This window comes from Zalophus californianus, chromosome 6 (genome assembly GCF_009762305.2).
Source record: "Zalophus californianus isolate mZalCal1 chromosome 6, mZalCal1.pri.v2, whole genome shotgun sequence".
Lineage (NCBI taxonomy): Eukaryota > Metazoa > Chordata > Mammalia > Carnivora > Otariidae > Zalophus > Zalophus californianus.
The window spans coordinates 71,662,647-71,683,146 of record NC_045600.1 but is presented as its reverse complement, the minus strand read 5'-3'; the positions used below and the strand labels follow the sequence as shown (position 1 = coordinate 71,683,146).

The 20,500-nt window shown below is 43.4% G+C and overlaps 2 protein-coding genes across 6 annotated transcripts in view; one reads left to right on the top strand and one right to left on the bottom strand.

Moving 5' to 3' along the window:
* The window catches only part of RNF212B (ring finger protein 212B), a 29,800-nt gene extending 22,664 nt beyond the window's left edge, over positions 1-7,136 (top strand). For both annotated transcript variants that reach the window (XM_027569145.1, XM_027569143.1), the window contains exons 12-15: positions 3,628-3,667; positions 3,951-4,051; positions 4,512-4,573; positions 6,114-7,136. In XM_027569145.1, coding sequence (XP_027424946.1) covers positions 3,628-3,667; positions 3,951-4,051; positions 4,512-4,573; positions 6,114-6,179 — 269 coding nt within the window. In that variant the 3' untranslated portion in view covers positions 6,180-7,136. The remainder of the gene's footprint in view (positions 1-3,627; positions 3,668-3,950; positions 4,052-4,511; positions 4,574-6,113) is intronic.
* Positions 1,859-20,018, bottom strand: HOMEZ (homeobox and leucine zipper encoding). 4 transcript variants are annotated; one of them, XM_027569138.2, is made up of 3 exons: positions 19,938-20,018; positions 8,572-10,198; positions 1,859-2,860 (listed from the first exon to the last, which is right to left on the bottom strand). In XM_027569138.2, the coding sequence occupies exons 1-2, from the start codon at positions 19,981-19,983 to the stop codon at positions 8,595-8,597; spliced, it is 1,650 nt and encodes a 549-aa protein (XP_027424939.1). In that variant the 5' UTR covers positions 19,984-20,018; the 3' UTR covers positions 1,859-2,860; positions 8,572-8,594. The 4 variants fall into 4 exon arrangements, with proteins under 4 accessions (XP_027424939.1, XP_027424942.1, XP_027424943.1 ...); XM_027569141.2 differs by lacking the exons at positions 1,859-2,860; positions 19,938-20,018 and adding an exon at positions 15,989-17,065 and having other exon boundaries at positions 7,434-10,198; XM_027569142.2 differs by lacking the exons at positions 1,859-2,860; positions 19,938-20,018 and adding an exon at positions 15,840-15,973 and having other exon boundaries at positions 7,434-10,198.
* Between the last annotated feature and the right edge of the window lie 482 nt (positions 20,019-20,500).

Here is a 20,500-nt window from a genome sequence, read left to right as displayed (position 1 = left end):
TGTCAGGTTAGTAGTAATAGTCTCTCTTTCATTCCTGATTTTAGTTATTTGAAGCTTTCTACTTTTTTTCTTGGACAGCCTGGCTGAAGACTAGCCAATCTAGTTGAACATTTCAAAGAAACTACTTTTGGTTTTGTTGATTTTCTCTGTTTTTCTATTCTCTATTTCATTTCTTTCTGCTCTAAGCTTTCTTTCTTTCCTTCTGCTTGTTTTGGGTTTAGTTCTCTTTTAGTTTCTTAAGACAAAAGTCTGGATTATTGATTGGAGACCTGCATTTTTAATGTAGACATTTTCAGTTATAAATTTCACTCTAAGCACTGCTTTCGTTGTATCCTATAAGGTTTAGTATTTTCTGGCTTTGTTTTCATTCATCTCAAAGTATTTTCTAATTTCTTTTGTGATTTTTTTTTTTTGAACCATTGGTTATTTGGCACTGTGTTTTTAATATCAACATATGTTTAATTTTCCCAGATTTCCTCCTGTTTTTAATTTCATTCCATTGTGGTAGTATTTTACTAAGTATTTACTAAGTATTTACAAAGTATTTTACTTTGTATAATTTAGATACTTCAAAATGTATGGCCTGGGGCGCCTGGGTGGCTCAGTTAGTTAAGCATTTGCCTTTGGCTCAGGTCATGATCCCCGGGTCCTGGGATGGAGTCCTGTATTGGGTTCCCTGCTCAGCGGGGTGTCTGCTTCTCCCTCTGCCTCTGCCACTGCCCCTGCTTGTACTCTCCCCACAGATCAGGGAGCCCCCTTCTCTCTCTGCCCCTTCCCCAATTCATTCTCTTCTCTCTCTCTCTAATAAATAAAATCCTTAAATATATATATATATATATATATACACATACATACATATATATATATACACACCTAACAACAAAGTCCTAAAAGACATGAAGCAAAACTAACAGAATTGAAGAGAATTAGAGGGAAACTACTGGACTTAATACCCCACTTTCAATAACAAATAGAACTAGATAGAAGATAAGCAACGGAATGAAGATTTGAAAAACATTATATACCAACTAAATCTAACAGACTTCTTTAGAAGTTGAGCTTCTTGGATGTGTAGATTCATTTTTTTTTTTTTACCTAATTTGGGAAGTTGTCAGCCATTATTTCTTCAAATAGTCTTTCTGCCTTGTTCCTCTTTTCTTCTTCTAGAAATCCCATAATGCATATGTTGATACACTTGATGGTATTCCACCAAGGTCTCTGAGGCTCTTTTCATTTTTCTCCATTTTTTCTTTCTCTTCCTCACATTTGGTAATCTCAGTGGGCTTTAAATTGCTGATTTTTTTTCTTCTGGTTGTGCTGATGAGTCGTTCTAGTGAAGTTTTAATTTTTGTTATTATACTTTTCAACTGCAAAATTTATATTTGGTTCTTTTAAATATATTTTTTCTTTATTAGTATCCTCTATTTGTTGAGATACCATACTCATATTTTCCTTTAGTGCTTTAGACATGGTTTCCAAAGATATTTGAGCATATTTAAAATACCTGATTTAGGGCACGTGGGTGGCTTAGTCGGTTAAGCATCTGCCTTGAGCTCAGGTCATGATCTCAGGGTCCTGGGATTGAACATCTCATGGGACTCCCTGTTCACAGGGAGCCTGCTTCTCCCTCTCTTCCCTATTCAAGCTCTCTCTCGCTATCTCTCTCTCTCTCAAATAAATAAATGAAATATTTTATTCATTTATTTATTTTTTTAAAGATTTATTTATTTGAGAGAGCGAGAAAGAGAGAGAGAGTACATGAGAGGGGAGAGGGTCAGAGGGAGAAGCAGGCTCCTCGCCGAGCAGGGAGCCCAATGCAGGACTCGATCCTGGGACTCCGGGATCATGACCTGAGTCGAAGGCAGTCGCTTAACCAACTGAGCCACCCAGGTGCCCAATAAATGAAATATTTTAAATAAAATACCTGATTTAAAGTCTTTGTCTAGACAAAGTCTAGGCTGGGCTTAGTTCAATGTCTGGGCTTCCTCAAGGACAGCTTCTGTTGATTGCTTTATTTCTTTATATGGGTCATACTTTCTTGTTTCCTTGCATACCTCATTTTTTTTTTTTGAAAACTGGACATTTAAAATTAATATAACATGGCAATTCTAGGAATCAGATTCTTCCCCCTCCCCAGGGTTTTTTTGTTCTTTCTGTTTATTGTTATTTAGTGACTTTTTAAAAATAATTCTATAAACTCTGTATTGTCATGTGGAGCCTCCAAAGTCTCTATTCAGTTAGTTTGGTGGTCAGCTAATGATTGGACAGAGAATCCCTTAAACACTTTGAACTAGTAAGTCTCTCAGTCTTTGCTGAGGGATTGTGTGTGTGTGTGTTGGGGTTCACTTTCAGCACTTAGCCAGGCAATTGACAACTGAGCCTTAGCCTTCAACCTGCTTGTATGACCTCACAGTAAGAGACTGGGGACTTTTCAGGTCTTCTCTAAGCATGCATACAGTCCTGCATATGCATATGGTCTAGATCCCAAGAATGTGTTGTTTTCAGAGTCCCCACCAAAAACTCATTCCCCATCTCTTCCATCTAAGCTTTCCCATTAGCCTATTATTTGCCCCAATTGATATGCACATTCTCAGGCAGCCCAAACAAGCGCTTCTAATTGTTTACAGCAAACACTCCTGGGGAGAAGGCTTTTCACAGCTGGTAAACTCTAAGCATCAATTCCTGATGAGTTTGCGCTCCAGGTCAGGTCAAATAAAGGCAGCCTTGCAAGTGGAGTCTTCCAGTTGCCACTGGACGGGTCAAATGATTATTTTCTGTGAATGAGGCTTTGAAAGAGTTCCAACCCCATTCCATCCCCACGATGACTGCCAGAATGTTGGTTTTCAAGGCTACCACGGAGCTGGAGGAGAAATGGGAATAGGGCAAGTTAAAATGCCACAAAGTTCATTGTTTTTAACCTCATTTGGCTATTTTTCTGGAATAAACATTCCCCAGACTGCTGCAAGCCCTTTGTTAATTTACAGAGTTCTGAAAAAGTTGATTCTGACAATTTTTGCCAGTTCTCTCATTCCTTTTATGGAAAGAACTTTTGGAGGTCCTTATGCCATCATTTTTGCTGTCACTCCTAACCAATTTAATGACCCTTTGTCTTTAGCCATTCTTTCTGGTAATCCCCATCTTAGAGGGGAAACGAAAGCACAGATATATTAGAGCACATCAAAGCAGTAGTAAATCCTGGTCCACAAATTAATGAAAGAGATGGGGGCCTGGGTGGCTCAGTCCACTAAGCGCCTGCCTTTCAGCTCAGGTCATGATCCTGGGGTCCTGGGATTGAGCCCCCACATGGGGCTCCCTGCTCAGCAGGGAGTCTGCTTCTCCCTCTCCACCTGCCCCTCCCCCTGTTTGTGCTCTCTCTCTCTCTCTCTCTCTCTCAAAATAAATAAAATCTTAAAAAAAAAAAAAAAAGAGAGAGAGAGAGGAAAGCAACTTTAGGAGACACTGCTGGGTGATTTCTGAGCTTTTTCACTTGCTATTAGCCCTTAAGCCTAACATACATACTGAAAAATCTTTGGTCCCCAGTTTTTTTGCCCTGGTCCCAAGTATACCAGAATGAATCTCTTCTCCAGTTCATGGGTTATCTCACAGGCTCATTTTTATGTTTTCCAGAAACCCCTTCACCGGCTTCTACTCACAGCCTATCTTACAGGTAAGTAATTATGCTTTCTTTCACTGGGGATCTGTTCACACTGACACTCTGCCAGCACCCTGGGGCTACTTTTCTACTGGCTTATACCACTGAAGTTTATAAATCTCCCTTGTAAACAAGAGAGCATTTAATAGTACTGTGTCTTATATATGTCCAAATTACTTTCAGTCACAAGCAGGGTATTTATTTCCTGTCTTGTCTAAATATATAGGCTCTCCCTTTCCATATGGTTTTTACCCTTACCTTCCTTTTCTCTGCTGATGCTTCTATTTCTCCTCCGTAGGCCTTCACCTGCCTCTTCTGGACAGGGGATTTTTTCTTTCAGACCATCCCTAAATGGTGGGGATTCAGGCCACACAAGAGTCCTCACCCCCAATAATTCAGGTATGTTAAATAACATTCCCAAAGGAATGGAGCTTCAACCATTGGCATATATACTAAAATGAAGACTTTCAAGGTGAAAAGAAGTTAGGAAAAGGGCGGACTTTATAACCTACCTTTTAAATTGCCTAGCCAAGTGTTTCATCTTCTGAGTAGTGTTCTACAGATTAAGACCTACCTATTGGGGCGCCTGGGTGGCTCAGTCATTAAGCGTCTGCCTTTGGCTCAGGTCATGATCCCAGGGTCCTGGGATCGAGCCCCGCATCGGGCTCCCTGCTCGGCAGGAAGCCTGCTTCTCCCTCTCCCACTCCCCCTGCTTGCGTTCCCTCTCTCGCTGTGTCTCTGTCAAATAAATAAATCTTAAAAAAAAAAAAAACCTACCTATTTACTCTGACCCATAAGTAACACTGCCAAAGAACTGCCCAAGGGAGTTAACTTTCACCATTCCAATTCTATCCTCCAGGTCAGAGGGAAAGCAGAACCCCACTAGAGAGTTTTCCTGGTTTCCAGCTACCAGTCCAGCAGGTGAGCCCTGGCTAATCTAATTTGCCTGCATGTGAAAAACTCACATGGTTAGGCCTGCACACGAAATGCCTTTTTGGTCACCTGTTAAGGTGGTAGAATATAACCAGTGGAAAATGACAGAAGTTTCAAATGTAATCATATGTTCACAATCTTCCAGGATGGTCTCAATTTCAAAGATTCTATCCTACTATCAGATTAGCTTCCTAGTTTGGGGTTTAAAACTTAGGTCACATGGTAGTGAATGGCTTTAAACTGAGAGGTCTTGGCCAGTGTGAACTAAGTGTGTAGACACAACTAACATTCCCAAAAGTTCCACAAAAAAGTATTTCAAATGAATATATCTTTTGGGTAGAGGTACTGCTTGAATAGGGAAAAACCATGTGCACGTCTCTAGAGATGGTTAGAATAATGCTTTATAAATTTATGGGACTGATATAATGTAGGCAACAAGAGGAAAAGGGCATGGGAACAAGAAGAGAGGTTTGTTAAGGAGCTCTACATGAAAAGTCCAGTCTTGCCTTTTAAGTTAACTTTTATGGCCCAGGTTTTGAGGCTATTTAGGCCCTTTTTCAATGCCAAGCTCCTGGTGACCCCGAGGACATCCTAAGGTAGGTAAATATTTTGCTCTCATATTCCAAATGCCCTTTATTTTCATTGGCAAAAAATTAGGATCTAAGCCCTAAGAGGGAACACTGGGGAAATAACATCCCTGAGATCCTCACAAATGGAGGGATTAACCTACAGGTGAAAAAAGAATTGAGACATATAAACCATCTACAAATATATGGCCCCTAATTTGATCCTGACTGAAACAAACTGTAAAAAAACAAAAACTTATGAGAAAGTTGAAAACTGAATACCTCTTGGATATTTAATATTAAGGAATTGTTAATTGTTTTCTTTTGTAGGCATAATGTCTATTATGATTATGTTTTTAAAAATAAAGTCTGTTTTTTGGAGATAACATACTAAAATGTTTAAAGATAGGAAGTTAAATGATGGTCTGGGTTTTGCTTTAGTATAATCTAGTGGACATAGGACAGAGAGAGTAGAAATGAAAAAAAATTGGCTAGGAGTTATTTGTTGAAGTTGAGTGATGGATACTCATCAGCTCATTATAACTACTCTACTTTCGTATTTTTTGAAAATTTCAATCATAAAGTTTTAAAAAAGGTATTAAACGAAGTACCACCTCCCCAGAGGCATAAGAATCCTGCCTTGCTGGTAATCCTCTATCGGCATAGTCTCCAGGTCTCCAGTCTCCTCCCCAGGTCTTCCAAAAGTTTTGTTTAAATATTCTGGCCTTATTACCATAAGCCACTAAAATGTTCTAGAGAGTTTCATAATTAGCAACAAAGCCTTTGTCACACTAGGTGTGTCAAATCTTAGTTTGGAAAAGTTAGTTATCACACAATGGAGAAAACTGGGGCAGCAGCAGTGGTGATGTGCCATCTTGATAAACTTCATGTAATGGTTTGAGGGCCTTAATTACCCTTTTTGTTATAAATGCCCATATCTGCCTTCCTGCCCTCTGCTGCAGACTCTCTACGAACAGAGACAGATGGGATTAGCCAGGTCAAGAGAAGCATGGACTATTTCCAGATAGATCGTCTTCAAGGTCTGATCTATACATATTGCTTAAGGAAGACCTGTAGCATACAATACCCATTAAGTGTGACGGCCTTGGAAAATGTTTCCCTGCCTTGTTTCCTGGTTTCACTGTGTACCCTTACCTCTCTTGACCTTTACCATATACACTCTGTATTACCTCCTAGGAAAATGGTCAGGCGTTATATAAGGCTAGTACTTCAGGAGGATGTTTAGATCTCTCCCACACTCATGTAGTTCTCTCATTTCCTGCAACTTAAAGGTTGTAAAAACAATTCTTGGCATCACTGGGGGTGAGAGGTAATATACTCATTAAGGATGGTTTATTTCTATATTTCATTCTTTTAGCATTGGGTATATTCTTCCATTGCCAGTGTTAATAAGCAACAACTCTGTTCCATGTCCTCATTTATTATACTTCTGTTTGCCTATTGTTTGCTCTATTCCTAGTTAACTATGTTGACTTTCCTTCCTGTTGGAGACCCAGACTTTCAGCTTACTGAAGTATATAGATAAAATAAAGATGTCCTTTTATTGTTATTGCATTGGTTTTATATTCTAAGCTCTCGAATGGTGGAATGGGCAAAGACCACCACCACGGACACGAAACCTGTATTCTTCTTTGGGTACTAAATAGAAATGAGAAGTTAAGTGGGTCAGCCACGGGCAGACAGGCCATAAGCAAAAATACTGAAAAAGTGTAAAGATAGCAAACATCTGCCAGAAATAAATTAGGTCCTGGGAATGACCCTGAAGCTGAACTAGGATTCCCTACTCTTTCTGGAACTTTGAATTTATTTTTAAAGGCATTTATCTAGACACCTCTTCTGGGCAAGAGCCTGTGCTATAGCAAGTACAGGAAAAAATCTGCCCAGTGATAGACAGATACTGATGTCCTGCCTTTTAAAGTTTTTGTTCTTTTAAATTTTTTTTTAAAGATGTATTTATTTATTTATTTTAGAGAGTGCGCACGCATGTGAGTGGGGGAAGGGACAGAGGGAGAGAATCCTCAGAGGCCCCACTGAGCGTGGAGCCCGATCCCACAACCCATGAGATTATAACCTGAGCCAAAACCATGAGTCGGGTGCTTAACCGCCTGAGCCACCCAGGTGCCCCAAGTTTTTGTTTTCCTAATCTACCTCAATATATCCTTCTGCTTAAAAAAAAAAAAAAAAAAGTATACTAAATCAGAATGTTAATGGATTTGGCTCCATTAATCTCTAAACCATAGAAATGGCAAAGTGGAGGAGAGAGAAACAATTTTATTTGTGGCCTTTTATTATTATTCTAGCAATCTGGGGCTTCCATTCTTATTTCTAGATGGTTAACCCATTGATATCTTTATATCTGACTCCATCTGATGAAAACCATTCTAAAACATCAATAATCAATTCAGTTAAAGACCAGGGTCCCTCTGTCCCCAAGACAGATCCTATAAAGAGAGGAAAAAGTCTCAATTACAGACACAAATTGAACCAACACCAAAAAGATGAAAAATTAGTCTCTGTCAAGCTAGGCAGGAGGGAGTTTCAGGTTTGTAAAACCAAACCTGGAACCTACCTGCACCCATCTTCTGAAGAGTAGAAACCATCCCTCTCCAACCTAATTCTACTTTAAGGACATTTCCCCTAATTCCCACATCCAATAAATATCCAGTCTAAATTATTCTCCACCCAATTATTAAACTTTTCACAAGCTCCATGGGGAAGATTTACCCTGAGACAAATAGTGAACAGAATGGGGATGTTGGAAAAAGATAAAAAAAAAAAAAAGTACAAGGCAAAATGGTCCCAGTATCAGAAATGAAAACATTCTGCTACCTGTGCAACTCAGTAACGAGGAAGGTAGAACATATAGTCTAAGTTGGTGTGCGTTAGGGAAAGATGTGTGATGAGACTGGGACATACAAAGACTCTTAGCTGTATTATGCATGGACTCGTGCTCAGAAAGAAAAGGGGTGTGAGGCAGCCTTACATTCCAGGGAAAATGGTGGGACTGGGGGATGCACTGGAATCATCAATTGAATCAAAATTCTTTACTCCTCCTTTTCAGTCCTCCTAGAGATGTGGGGCCAAGGTCTGGGCTCTCCACAGTACACTAAGGTAAAAGAACAGCAGACATGAAGAGAGCAAAAGCTTTTCCCCAACCCATGGTTTGGACCAGATCCTTAACACTCTCTTCACTGAGACGAGAGGCCTGATTTCTGCTCATCCAGTCCCTACCTCTCTCTGGGTCCTATGGTCATCCTCCCTGGTCCACCCTCACTACATCCCGGATTCCCCAACCTCAAGAACACAAAGCTTTTCAGTTCTTTGCCACAAGGTAATTTAAAAAAATGTGGTTTCTTTGTTTAAACAGTTACTAAGTTGGTTCATCTTTTAGTAACAGACCTTCCCTCCCCTAGTCCCCCGACTCAGTCCTGTATGATCACATCATCATCGTCATCCTCATCTTCCTCCTCCTCCTCCTCCTCTTCATCCTCGTCGTCTTCTGGCAGTTCTTCCTCCTCCTCTTCCTCCTCTTCATCTAGACAAACCACCACCTCAGCTGGCTCAGGGAATCGAGAGTCAAACCAATCCAGTACCTGCTGGGTGCTAAGCCTTGATGCCTGACTCAGTTGAGGGATATCACTTTCCCGTAGCTGTTGATGGGCTGCCCAGTACCTCTCCAAGGGTCGTAAATCCGGTGGGGGAGGGGGGTTCGGCAGAGGTGGTGTCTCAGCCCATTCACTCAAGGAGCGGGTTGAAGGCGGGGGTGTGGGAATTGCTGGGTCCTGGAAACTAGGGGCACCAGGTACTGCATTGTCCCGAAACCATTTTAGTTGCCCATGCTTCAAGGCATAGCGTGTGTCACCAAACCACTGAATGATCTCAGGTCGAGGTAAACCAGTGATCTGTTCTAATTTATGGTAATCCTCACGCCGTGCCCATTGGCACTGTAAAAAAAAAGATTTGAGGATAGCCAGCTGCTCTTTGGTTTTGCGCTTGGTCTTTCGCTGGCGTTGCATATCTGGGGAAAGGTACTCTGCAGGGCCAACCCTACCTGATACTGAGTTATGTCTTAGCCCTTGGGGCCAGGCTGGCTCCAGATGTGGGGGCAGTGCCTGTTCATTGGGTGACAGTGGCTGTGAGATACAGCCCAGTGACTGGAGGGGTTTAGAGGTGGCAGTAGCTCCGTTAGCCAGTACCGGGAAAGTGGAAGAAGAGGTAGAGGAAGAAGGAGGAGTCATATTAGATGCTGACTCCTGCTTACAGCTACTAGCAAGTAGTGACATTGGTGGGGGCTTATCCCGAGCATGTGGCTGGTGGACAGCTGTGGAGTGATTCCATGAAGCAGAACCTAGGCCATGTGACTGGTTGGGACCCCTGCCTGCCTGCTCCTTAGAGAAGCCACTGCTTTGAAGATTCTGCCAATAATCGGATTGGTGGGGGAATGTCCCACTGCCAGGTGCCATCAGGGGTTCCTTTGCTTTCTGGTGACTCAGCAGCTCTGAGGACTCCTCAGGCTCCACCTTCAATCCTTTCATCTGGGTGGGCTCACTAAGAGTCAGGGGCACTATTCCAAGACCCACTTGTTCTGGAGGTGGCATCGGAGAAGGAGGCACCTCCTCTGGGGGCCGCCCTGCATGATGAGTAAAAGAGAGAAGGGATTTGAAATGGAGCTGGTCCCGATGGTAGACCACTCGGGCTCGGGTCTCTTCTATTTCTTCAGATGACCAGCTAATGCCACAGCGGAGGCGCTGGGCCATGAACCAAGTCTTGACTTTCTCCATCTGCAGCCCATAGCGTAAGCAGAGAAGGGCAATGTCTGCTAGACTGGGATAGGGAAAGTAGCTGAAGGTTTGTAGCAAGTGTTCATTGCCATCCAGCTCACTGGTCTGGGCTGCCTGGGTCCACACAAGCTGTAGCTCCTCGGAGATTGGAGGGAGGCAGATGAGCCCCGCCGGGGAGCTATTAAGACTGCTGGCCTCTTTATTAGGAGGCATGGTGCTTTCTGATTTGTGCCCTTCAGAGATAGCTGTAATAAGAAGAGAAATAGCTCAATCACTGGGGCTCCTCTTTCAGCCCATTGTTCAATTTCTGCCAAACAAAATGCTGGACTCCAATACAATCAACTGTCTATGTGTACCGTGTTGGATTGCTTTTAAAGTGCTTTAACGATTTCTCATTTAATTTTCCTAACTTTATGAGCCTGTTATAATTCCTGTCATATGTATGGAAAAACCAAAGTCCATAGAAGTTAAATTACCCCAAGTCACATGACTCCTGAATACTGTCACCAGGACAAAAATCTGTCTTTAAGGTTAGGAGGAAAATTCATCCTTATATTGCCTTTATTTTTCTAATTCAAACTCACTTCATCCTCTAAGTTCATGGAACAGGTGTCACAAAATGAAAAATCAACCACAAAAATATAAAGTGCAGTAATCTCAGAACTGATGCAAATGCTTTAACTCCTGACAATTTATGATTACCTCTAGAATGTGGAGATGGGGCGGGGGGGGTGGGGGGGGACAGGTACAAGAGAGTATCTAGAAGGCAGGACAGCACTGTTCCTCCGCCCAGCCCCCAGGTCCCTTTCCTCTTCCCTTCTTGGTGGTGGAGTCCTTCAGGGAGGGGAATGATAGTGCCTTTAAGCCTAAACCCAAACTTGCTAAGCTTTATTTTCTCTCTGTAGGATAAGAGACAGGTCGGGTATCTGGGATAAGTGGGGCTTACTCCTCCTGGGTTTGGAGGTCCTGTGGGGGTAGAGAGGGAACTCTTTCCACCAAGTCATCCTTGGAACAAAGGTTAGCCCCTCCCCCCAGCCTTTGTCTCTTCCAACAGCTCAATCTCTCTCCGGGGAGCCTGGAGAGCTCCCTCAGACTGTAATAGCCCCTCCACACAGGGTGGAAGGCCTGCCAGTCTTATCTCTGCAGCCCAGCTTTCTTCTCAGGGCCAGGTGGGCAGATTCACTATGAATTGCAGCCAGGTCCTGCAAGCTCCCCAGCAGCACCACTGCTCCCGGGCTGTGGGTGTGGGGGCTGCAGGGAGAGCCCCTGATTCTGCATCATTCCCGAAATACCTACTCAGGGTATTTCCCAGAAAGTTCGTTGACCAAATTTAACTCAGCTCCCTGTCTGGGCATTAGAAACTCTTTAACACATCTGTCACCCTTTACTATTAGAGGAATCCCATCTGAGCTTATAAATATTTACCTTGGATATGTTAAGGATGGGACAGGATTCCTATGTAAATGCTACATGATGAACTGAGAAGAATCTCAAGTCCAGGAAGTTATAGTAGTATGGTATCAAGGGATTTTATATGACGATTAGAAAAATTTGGAAGCATTTTAATGAGTCACCATTTCCTTTTAACAAGCAGATCTAATGAATCAAAGGCCATGCAGATCCTTCAACTTGAAGAGAACCTGAAGAGGGTAAATGGAGGCAACATGGCACAGTGGGTAGAAATATGATCCCTGAGTAAGGCCAGCCTGCAGTTTGAATCCCAGTTCTGCCACTTACCAGCTATGTGATCTTGGGCAAGTTACTGAACTTAAAAGGAGCTTTCGTTTCTTCATGTGTAAAAAATGCACAGTACTAAGTGTCTGTAAAGTTATATATTTTTACCAGGCACCTACTATGTGCTAGGTGTCCTGCTTAGGCAAGACCTAAAGCAGCTGGTGGGATGGAGGTCTGGGGTGAGGCAGATTTGAGATTAATTGCAGCCCCACCCCGTCCTAGAATGCTGCCTGTCCTTGGGCAAATTATTTAACCTCACGAAGCCTTAGTTTCCCCTCAGAAAGAAAGGCGGTCAGAACAGCACCTTCCTCACAAGTTTATGGATTAATGAAAAAAATGCAGTTGACATGATGTCTAGAACAAAGTAAAGGCTCAATAAATAGTTTTTCTCATTACTTCAGCCTCACAGGGTAATTTTGATATAAGGGAATGCCATCCATTCTCCTCCTAGACAAGGAGGGAAATGAAGCAAAGACTGCATTCTTTAAAATCATTGTTTTCAATCTCTTTTTGCAGAGATTCCTAATTGTAATGAGCAGTAGGGGAAACCAGGGTATCCATGATTTTATGCTCTTTACATTTTGGGAGTTCGATATAATTCCAGAATGGATTATGCTGCTTTAAAGGAAGTATGAAAATCACAGCTTTAGGAGAACTGAATCCGTAATTTGGATATAATCCCTTTTGATTGCCAGATGAATCGCCAATGTATTAGTAGCTCCAGGTTTATCCCAGACACAACTGAGTGGCCTGTGAGTAAGCTTGCACAGATAGGTGCTAAACCACCGTTTATAGACATTGTGGCCCACCAGGAACACCACCAAACCTAAGCTGGAGAAGACTTTATGATTGCCACACTTGACATCTACTTAACCTTATTTGTGTCCTGTTTTTTAAGGACACAATTATCCTTTAGATAAGAGAAAACTGTACCCTAAGGAATAAAGCAGTGCACTGTAAGGATGAAGACTGCCAGACAGGAAATAAGGCAAGCATAGCTCTAAGCCTTACAGGGAAGCATTCTGCCTTCTTTCATGTGGTTTGCTGTCCTCCGGATTCTCATGGTACCAGTTTGATGTTTCAGTATAACATGCAGTAATGCAAATGCCATATTTGGTGTACTGTATACATCCAGTTTTCCAATTACACAAAACAAATTGTGGAAGATTTCCTGATATGGCACAGCTGTATAGCTACCTGGTACCTCCCTGGAAGAATCTGGCTTTGACTTAGGAAGAAACTACAACCAGAGAGTGGCTCATGAGAACTTTAACAAGGAGGGTAGACCCCACAGTAATCAAAACCACAATGAAGACACTATGGTGTCTTGTGTTCTTATGCCTCCATTTGGAGAGGGTAGAAAAAGAAGGGAATCAAAACTGTAGAAGTAAGGACTCCTATGAGCAGAGGTGGTAGTGATGGTGGGATTACCAATTCTGAATAATTACTAAATTTGTATCCTTATTAAATATGCTGGATATGCCCTACTGCTACTTCCAAGTAGCTAATAAAAAACATAATGAGAAAAACATATAGAGAGAGGATTAACAACCCTTCTTTCCCTTTAGGCTTTCCATACCCGTGGACAGGTGGCAGAAAAGAATGGACTACCTTAAACTTCCAGTCTAGGTGTACATACAATCCTAGGAAAAAGAGGTGTTCACAACTTTAGGCTTGGGCCTAGACTTACGGTTAAAGCAGGAGACAGTTCAATGAGAAACTAATGATCCTGCAAAATTACCCTATTATCTTTATTCAGAGAAGGATTGAAGTACTGCCTGAAATGTGTTTTGGTGATACAGTTTTAAGGGCCTTAAAGAATTCTGAGTGGTATTCAACTTATGTGCTTCTCAACTTTTTGGGTCATGAACTTTGAGAATCAGATAAAGGTATGGACCCTCAGAAAGTTATGACTACCCCCCCATAAACATCCAGACTTACACATTATATATATAATCTCAGAAGGTTCACTGGCTGCCCAGAAGCCCAAGTTAAGAACCTCTGCCTTATGTTCTGCCAACTTTTATAAAAAAGGAGTGATGGTAATTGCTTCAAGAGGAACATACAGCTTGATGTGATTGAATGGAAAGAGTGGATGGAACACTCAAGAGAATTTAAGTCTAGAAGGGACTGGGTATTGGTGATATTAGTTGGAGAGAGTGGAAGGGAGAGGTGTTCAATTGGGCCAGGAGCCTGGTTTAACTGATCCACTGGGTTATATGACCAACACCCACAGTGTGCTGCGTACTAGAGGCTGGTAGTCTACTCTCTAGTGTGCCAAAATCATTTGCTTCCTTCAGCTGCCCTGTGTGCCTGGACCAGTTGTGTGTGATTCCCAACCTGTTTATGTCTGTTTTTTTTTTTAATTTATATAATAATGTAATTAAATATCACAGAAACCTATGAAAAATTAGTGCACTAAAAATTGTTTCTGTGAAAACAAAGTCAAATGTTAAGGAGTGTACAACTGAGTTGGGAGTAGTAGGGCAACTGTAAAAGATTGGAGGGGCAGGGGACTTAAAATTATCTCAAAAGTATTCTGCATTCAGATTGCTCCAAAAGTGCTTAAATTCTCACTGCATTAAAAAAACAAAAAACAAAAAAAACACCAAACCTGGAAATCATAGATGAGAGGCAGTGGCACATTAGAATTACCTGGGAAACTTAAACCAGGAACTCTCCTCCTCATTCTTAGTCTGGACTGGGGCCCAGGCATCAGTACTTTTAAAAGTTCTCAGGGTGCAGCCAGATTTGAAATTCGCTTGTGTAGTTTATACTAGAAAGACAACTGGGAACTCTAATCAGCAGACTTACACAAAGAAAACGCCTGGACACTACCCCAAAAGATTGGTGCAACGAACATACTTTTAATGACAATGCTTAAGATATGTATGCAGCATTTAAAAAATTCCCAAGTTTAACTGGCTTTTTTTTTTTTTTTTTTTTTCAATCACTGCCTTTACCTGTCCTAGTCATATAAAAGGGCTTCAAATGTATGGTGAGAAGGAGGTTCACATGATAAAAGATCTCCTGATCTGGGCCCACATTACCAAACAGGTCTCAGCTTGAGTCTTCTTTCAGTTTAGAAGTCTCAGATTAGGACGCAAAACCAGGAACCTCTGAGGATTTGGGTTTTCACTTTTCTGGTTTGTTTTCTGAGTATGGCTGGTAGGGGGTCAGAAGGGGCAGTTTCTCCCAAACCTTTCATTCCCAAAGACCACTGCTCCCCAGAAGTAAGGTCAGATTTCTGTACGTGTGTTGAGGTCGTCAGGAGGTAGTCGTGGGGGGAGGAGGAGAGGCCTGGGAAGGAAACGTTTCTCCTATCCTCCATTTCGCAGGCAGTCTACAAGGCTCCAAACTGGGTCAGAGAACAAAAAGTTGCTGCACTTGGGGCGATGAGCCCCAGGGAGCAGGCGAATCTCTATCCTCCCCTCGCGGAGGGCGTCCCAACCCAGCCTTCCCCTCCTCCCTACACACCCACTCACCCTCCCCCAGTTACAACAGGGAACCGAAAAGTCCAGAGGAGAAAGGAGAGAGAACCGTGCGACTTCGAGCCTAGAATTCTCCAACACCACCCCCCCCCCCCCCCGCGTGGGGATGGGGATCCGGAGGTCGGAGATCGTATAGGGGCTGGGAGGGGAAGTCGAAGGGGCTGGGGATCACTCACCGCAGTCCGGCCCGGGCGGCGGCTCCCAGCCTCGCACCATGGGCCGGGGGGAAAAGGGGAGAAAGGGCAGGGGGCCTCCGGGGTGGGAATGGGGTTCCCGCCCGGTGCGGCCTGCTCCAAGCCCACCCGCGCGGAGGGCCGGGACCGGGACTACCCCCCCCGTCCCCGAGAGCGCGCCCGTCTAGCCCAACCCTGCTCGAGCGAGTTGGAGGCGGGGCGGATGGGTGGGGCGGGATCCAGAGGCGGTGCCAAGGTGGCCCGAGTCCCGATTGGTGGAAGTAGGCAGGCGGGGACCAGCGGAACGCACTGGGCCGGCCATTGGCTGCGTGAGTCTCGGCCGAAGTCGGTTATTGGCTGCATGGGCCTCAGCCGGGGTGGCTATTGGTTGCTTGGGGCAGGGAAGATGTCCCCCGGGCTAGGGTGCTGTGAATGGTACCTCCCTCCCCCCCCCCCCCCGCCCCGGCTTCGACCTTTCCGTGTCGGACCTTCGGAGTACGCTGAGCCCTGGTCCTCCCGGAATTCTCCCAAGGAATTCACAGCAGTTTGTTGAATTGTCCAAGACCGCCTTGCAACTACTCCCCATTTGTTCCTCCTGAAGGAAGACTTTTTTCAGCATTCCTTCAGCCAGGCTTACACGCGAGTAGAACCGAGCCGAGCCGCGCCTGCTCAGCCGAGGGCCGTCAGCAGCGTCACTGTAAACGGAGCGTCTAGAGCAACCGGGAACTTGTTCTCCAGATGGATCAAATGTCTTGCCGCCTGAAAGACGAGGATCCCAGCAGCCCGGCGCCTTCGGAACAACCGGACAGGTGTTCCCAAAGACTAAGTGCCGGAAGGGGCACCTGTTTGGGACTCACCAGACCCCTAGACCCCCCTCTTTGTCCCAGTGAGGAGGACCTGCCTCTTATTTGGGGACCTTGGTTTTTGCTGTCAAGAAAGGGATGGCAATAAAATGGACTTTTCACCAAAGTAGACACAAACTCTGAAGTTGTGGGCCAAAAGTTCGTATATTTGGAATTTGGGCCAAAAGTTTGTATATTTAGGATTCTCGGTCTTCAGACTAAAACTTGGAAACAGCACTTTCTGAAGTGATTCTTTTGTTCTCATATGCTGGTCTTTGAAAAAGTCTCTTTGCCTATTTAGGTAACTTAATAGTTTACATAGCTACAATAATTTATAAAACAATTTCAGACTTTGCTCTGTATTCCAAAGACATCACCTTTCCCATGTACTCCCCCCAAAACCAACCCCCACTACGGATTCTTTATTGCTCCAATTTAAGGTCTAGAGCACTTTCATGGTTGTCAGACATCAGAAATGTATTTCCACTTCAGCACTGAGCCCTATTTTATGTTATTATGCCTGTATTTACCTGCCCACTTCCCAGCCCCATTACATTAAGTAAAAATTTCAACTTCCTTAAGAGCCAGCCCTACGATCTTCAAACTACCATCCAGCAAATACATCATAGGTGTAAACAAAGGTTAAGATAGATATAAACTCAGCTTTAGAGTTGAAACTTCTGATCCCTCAGGGTTTAAGCCAGGGCTGATAGTATATACAGACTTTGTCCTAAATCATGAATGCCTATTACCATGCCCCAATAGTTTGTATATGATAAAAGGAAAAGTGAAACATTTTAGGCAGCAGCAGTCCTCAGTTTTCAGTGGAGAAGTTGTTCTCCCATAATCCAAACAAATTACAAGACTGGGTTGACTGGGAAGAACTCATGCTTATCTGGCTGGAAAGCCAGGCAGACAATATCTGTGGGAACCTAGTGCCTGCCCCTCTATAGAGGGTTCAGTTAGGCACTCTGGGCAACACTTATCACCAGCTTTTGGAAATATGAAAGGTGGACAACTCTGCCACCTTTCTTGTCTCCTTAAGACACTCACTCCCGAGACTCAGGAGTAGGGAACAGAATTGAAGATAGGTTTAGGAGAGGGGAAATCCAAGGCAAGAGGAAACTCATCTGCCCCTTTTCTGGAGTGTGTGCTGAAGCCTCCCCTTTTTTTTTTTTTTTTTTTTTTAGGATTTTATTCATTCGAGAGAGCACGCACAAGCAGGGGGAGGGGCAGAGGGAGAAGCAGGCTCCCTACTCAGCAGGGAGCCTGACATGGGGCTCCATCCCAGGACCTGACCTGAGCCCAAGGCAGACCCTTAACCGACTGAGCCACCCAGGTGCCCCGTGAAGCCTCCTTCTTGTGTGGGTTTCACCTTAAAGCTTTAGAAGATGGACTGGACTGGGATGGGGATTGCAAGAGAGGAATAGATGCAGGCTGACAATATCAAAGAAGGGAGGGCCCCCCCTTTAGCAACACAACAAATCTTCCCAGTTCTTCCAGGGACTAGTGCTGAAGAATGCGGACTCATCATGTCATCCTCAATGTAGAGATGTTAATTCTCCATCTTTAGTGAAAATTCTCTCTTCCTTTGCGTGGCTTAGATATTAGCAGGATTAACCAGAGGCACATTTACCGTATACCTAAGGAAACTGAAACTTCAGGGTCATCCTTTGCACAGAGGAGCACTGGAGGAGCCCCAGGATGTGTTAACATGGTCGTGGGGTTTTATAAAATTTGAAAAAAAAAATTTTGAATTGCAGGGGTGCCTGGGTGGCTCAGTCGTTAAGCGTCTGCCTTCGGCTCAGGTCATGATCCCGGGGCGCTGGGATCAAGCCCCATGTCAGGCTCTCTGCTTGGCGGGAGCCTGCTTCTCCCTCTCCTCCCAGCTTGTGGTCTCTCTCACTAACTCTGTCACTATCTGTCTCTCTCAAATAAATAAATAAAATCTTAAAAAAAAATAAACTGCCGTTGGCTGAGATTGATGTCTCTTTCCTTTCTAACTTCCCCTCCATCACACTTCTCCTTTTGTCAGGTGGCAGTGGGAAGGCCATAGGTATTTTGGGATTGGCTAAGGAAATGGAGTTGGGGATACAATTTAGTTTGGGTTGAGTAGGTATATGACTGTGGTTTGCAGTTACTTCTGTAAATAGTTTAATAGCCAGTATAGTGTTAGGGGCTGAACTGTGTCATCTACCCCCCACCCCGCATCCATATGATAAAGTCCTAACTCCTGATGCCTTAGAATGTAACTGTATTTGGAAATAAGTTCTATAAAGAGGTAATTAAGTTAAAATGAGGTTTTCAGGATGAGTCCTAATCCAATATGACTGGTATCTTTATAATAGGAAATTTGGACCCAGACATGAACATAGGAAAGACCACGGGAAGACATAGGGAGAAGATGACTATATAAGCCAAGGAAAGGAACCTCAGAATTAAGTCAACCCTACAGATACGTTGTTCTCAGACTTCTACACTCCACAACTGTGAGAGAATTTTGGTTTAAGCCACCCAATGGATTGCATTTTGTTTGGCAGCTCTAAGCCAACTAATACATATACATTAATCCTAGTGTCAACAATCCAGAGTATATTAGTCATTACAAATTTGAAATGCTCTGAAATTGTACACATATATCAAAGAAATTTGATAGTTTTTTTCCAAGTTTGACAAAAATTCTAAAAAAATTATGTAACATTATCACTTATAAAGTGTGAGGGTGAAAATTTTCTAAATCACTAAGAATTTAAAAAAAAGTGATCAGGGCGCCTGGGTGGCTCAGTTGGTTAAGCGACTGCCTTCGGCTCAGGTCATGATCCTGGAGTCCCGGGATCGAGTCCTGCATCGGGCTCCCTGCTCAGCGGGGAGTCTGCTTCTCCCTCTGACCCTCCCCCCTCTCGTGCTCTCTCTCTCTCATACAAATAAATAAATAAAATATTTAAAAAAATAAAAAAAGTGATCATGTAGAAGGCTGAATTACTTTTCTGTACTCCTTATAGGAAACATAATCATCAATATAAGAAATCAAGGAGCATGTACCCAAAAACAAAATTGTAAAAAAAAAAAAAATGCTTGTCAAGTAGATAATTTTTAAAATGTTATTTTTCTTGATTTTATGATATAGTATTTGTCACTTAAAAATTTATCTTTTCTCATTCTAAACTATTTTCACTTTTGTGCCTAATGTATTTATTTTTTCTTTTTTTAAGATTTATTTATTTATTTGAGAGAGCGAGAATGAGAGAGAGAGTGCATGAGAGGGGGGAGGGTCAGAGGGAGAAGCAGACTCCCCGCTGAGCAGGGAGCCCGATGCAGGACTCGATCCCGGGACTCCAGGATCATGACCTGAGCCGAAGGCAGTCGCTTAACCAACTGAGCCACCCAGGCGCCCTTTATTTTTCTTTTAAAAGGCTCCAAAAGTTGTTTCAGGTGCCCCAAAACTTGGATCTACCCTTGGGACAACCCAAATGGATATGGTGAGTTTCTGCCTCACTTACAGGAACCATGCGCCACCATTCTGTGCCCTGTCTCCTAAGAAATACAAAAGCTGAGGATTGACCAGTCAGAACTGCAACTTTTAAAGATTTCGGATAGCAAAAGCTGCAGTGGAGTTTGTGGAAGAAGGATTTCAGACAGACCTAGCACTAGACTAAGGTGTGAAAAGCCTGGAAAGACATTAGGGCCATAGAGGAACCTTAGGCAATAAAGCCACAGAGAAAACCCTGGGAAGCCCCCGCTTACCTCTCTTTGGGTGTCTGCTCCTCATGCTGACTCTACCCTTTAACATATCTAGTTTGACAAAGTAAGTGTGGGTGCTCTGCCGTGACATCACAACTTGGCCATTATGATGTAATGAGGAGGCATCTGATTATTCTCAGGCTAGGGCTTCCCTATCAGAAACGTTCTCATTATTTTGTGGGTAACTGGATTCTCTCATTGTTCAGGTCATGTGGGAGTCAAAATTATGTTAGAACTTGATCTTTCTCAAGGATGCCTCACTTTAATACCTTTTGCTCCATTCTGGAGTAGACAGAAGTCTTTGCTTTTCCTCTTCATCGTATTTCCTAAGCTTTGCTTTAGGGTTGCCCTTGATAGAGAAAAGGGCTTTGCTCTTTCCTTCAGTGTTTAAGGAGCAGAATGTAACTTAGATGGCCCCCTTAAGGAAGAAGAGCCCCCCCTCAACCGGGGGGGATACTCGGCGCTTTTACCCAAGCTGTACCCTTTAACTGCACCAGGAATTGGTGCTGGGTGCCAGGGGACTAAAGCTGGGCCCTGATAACTTTCCTACCACTACCCAATATAGT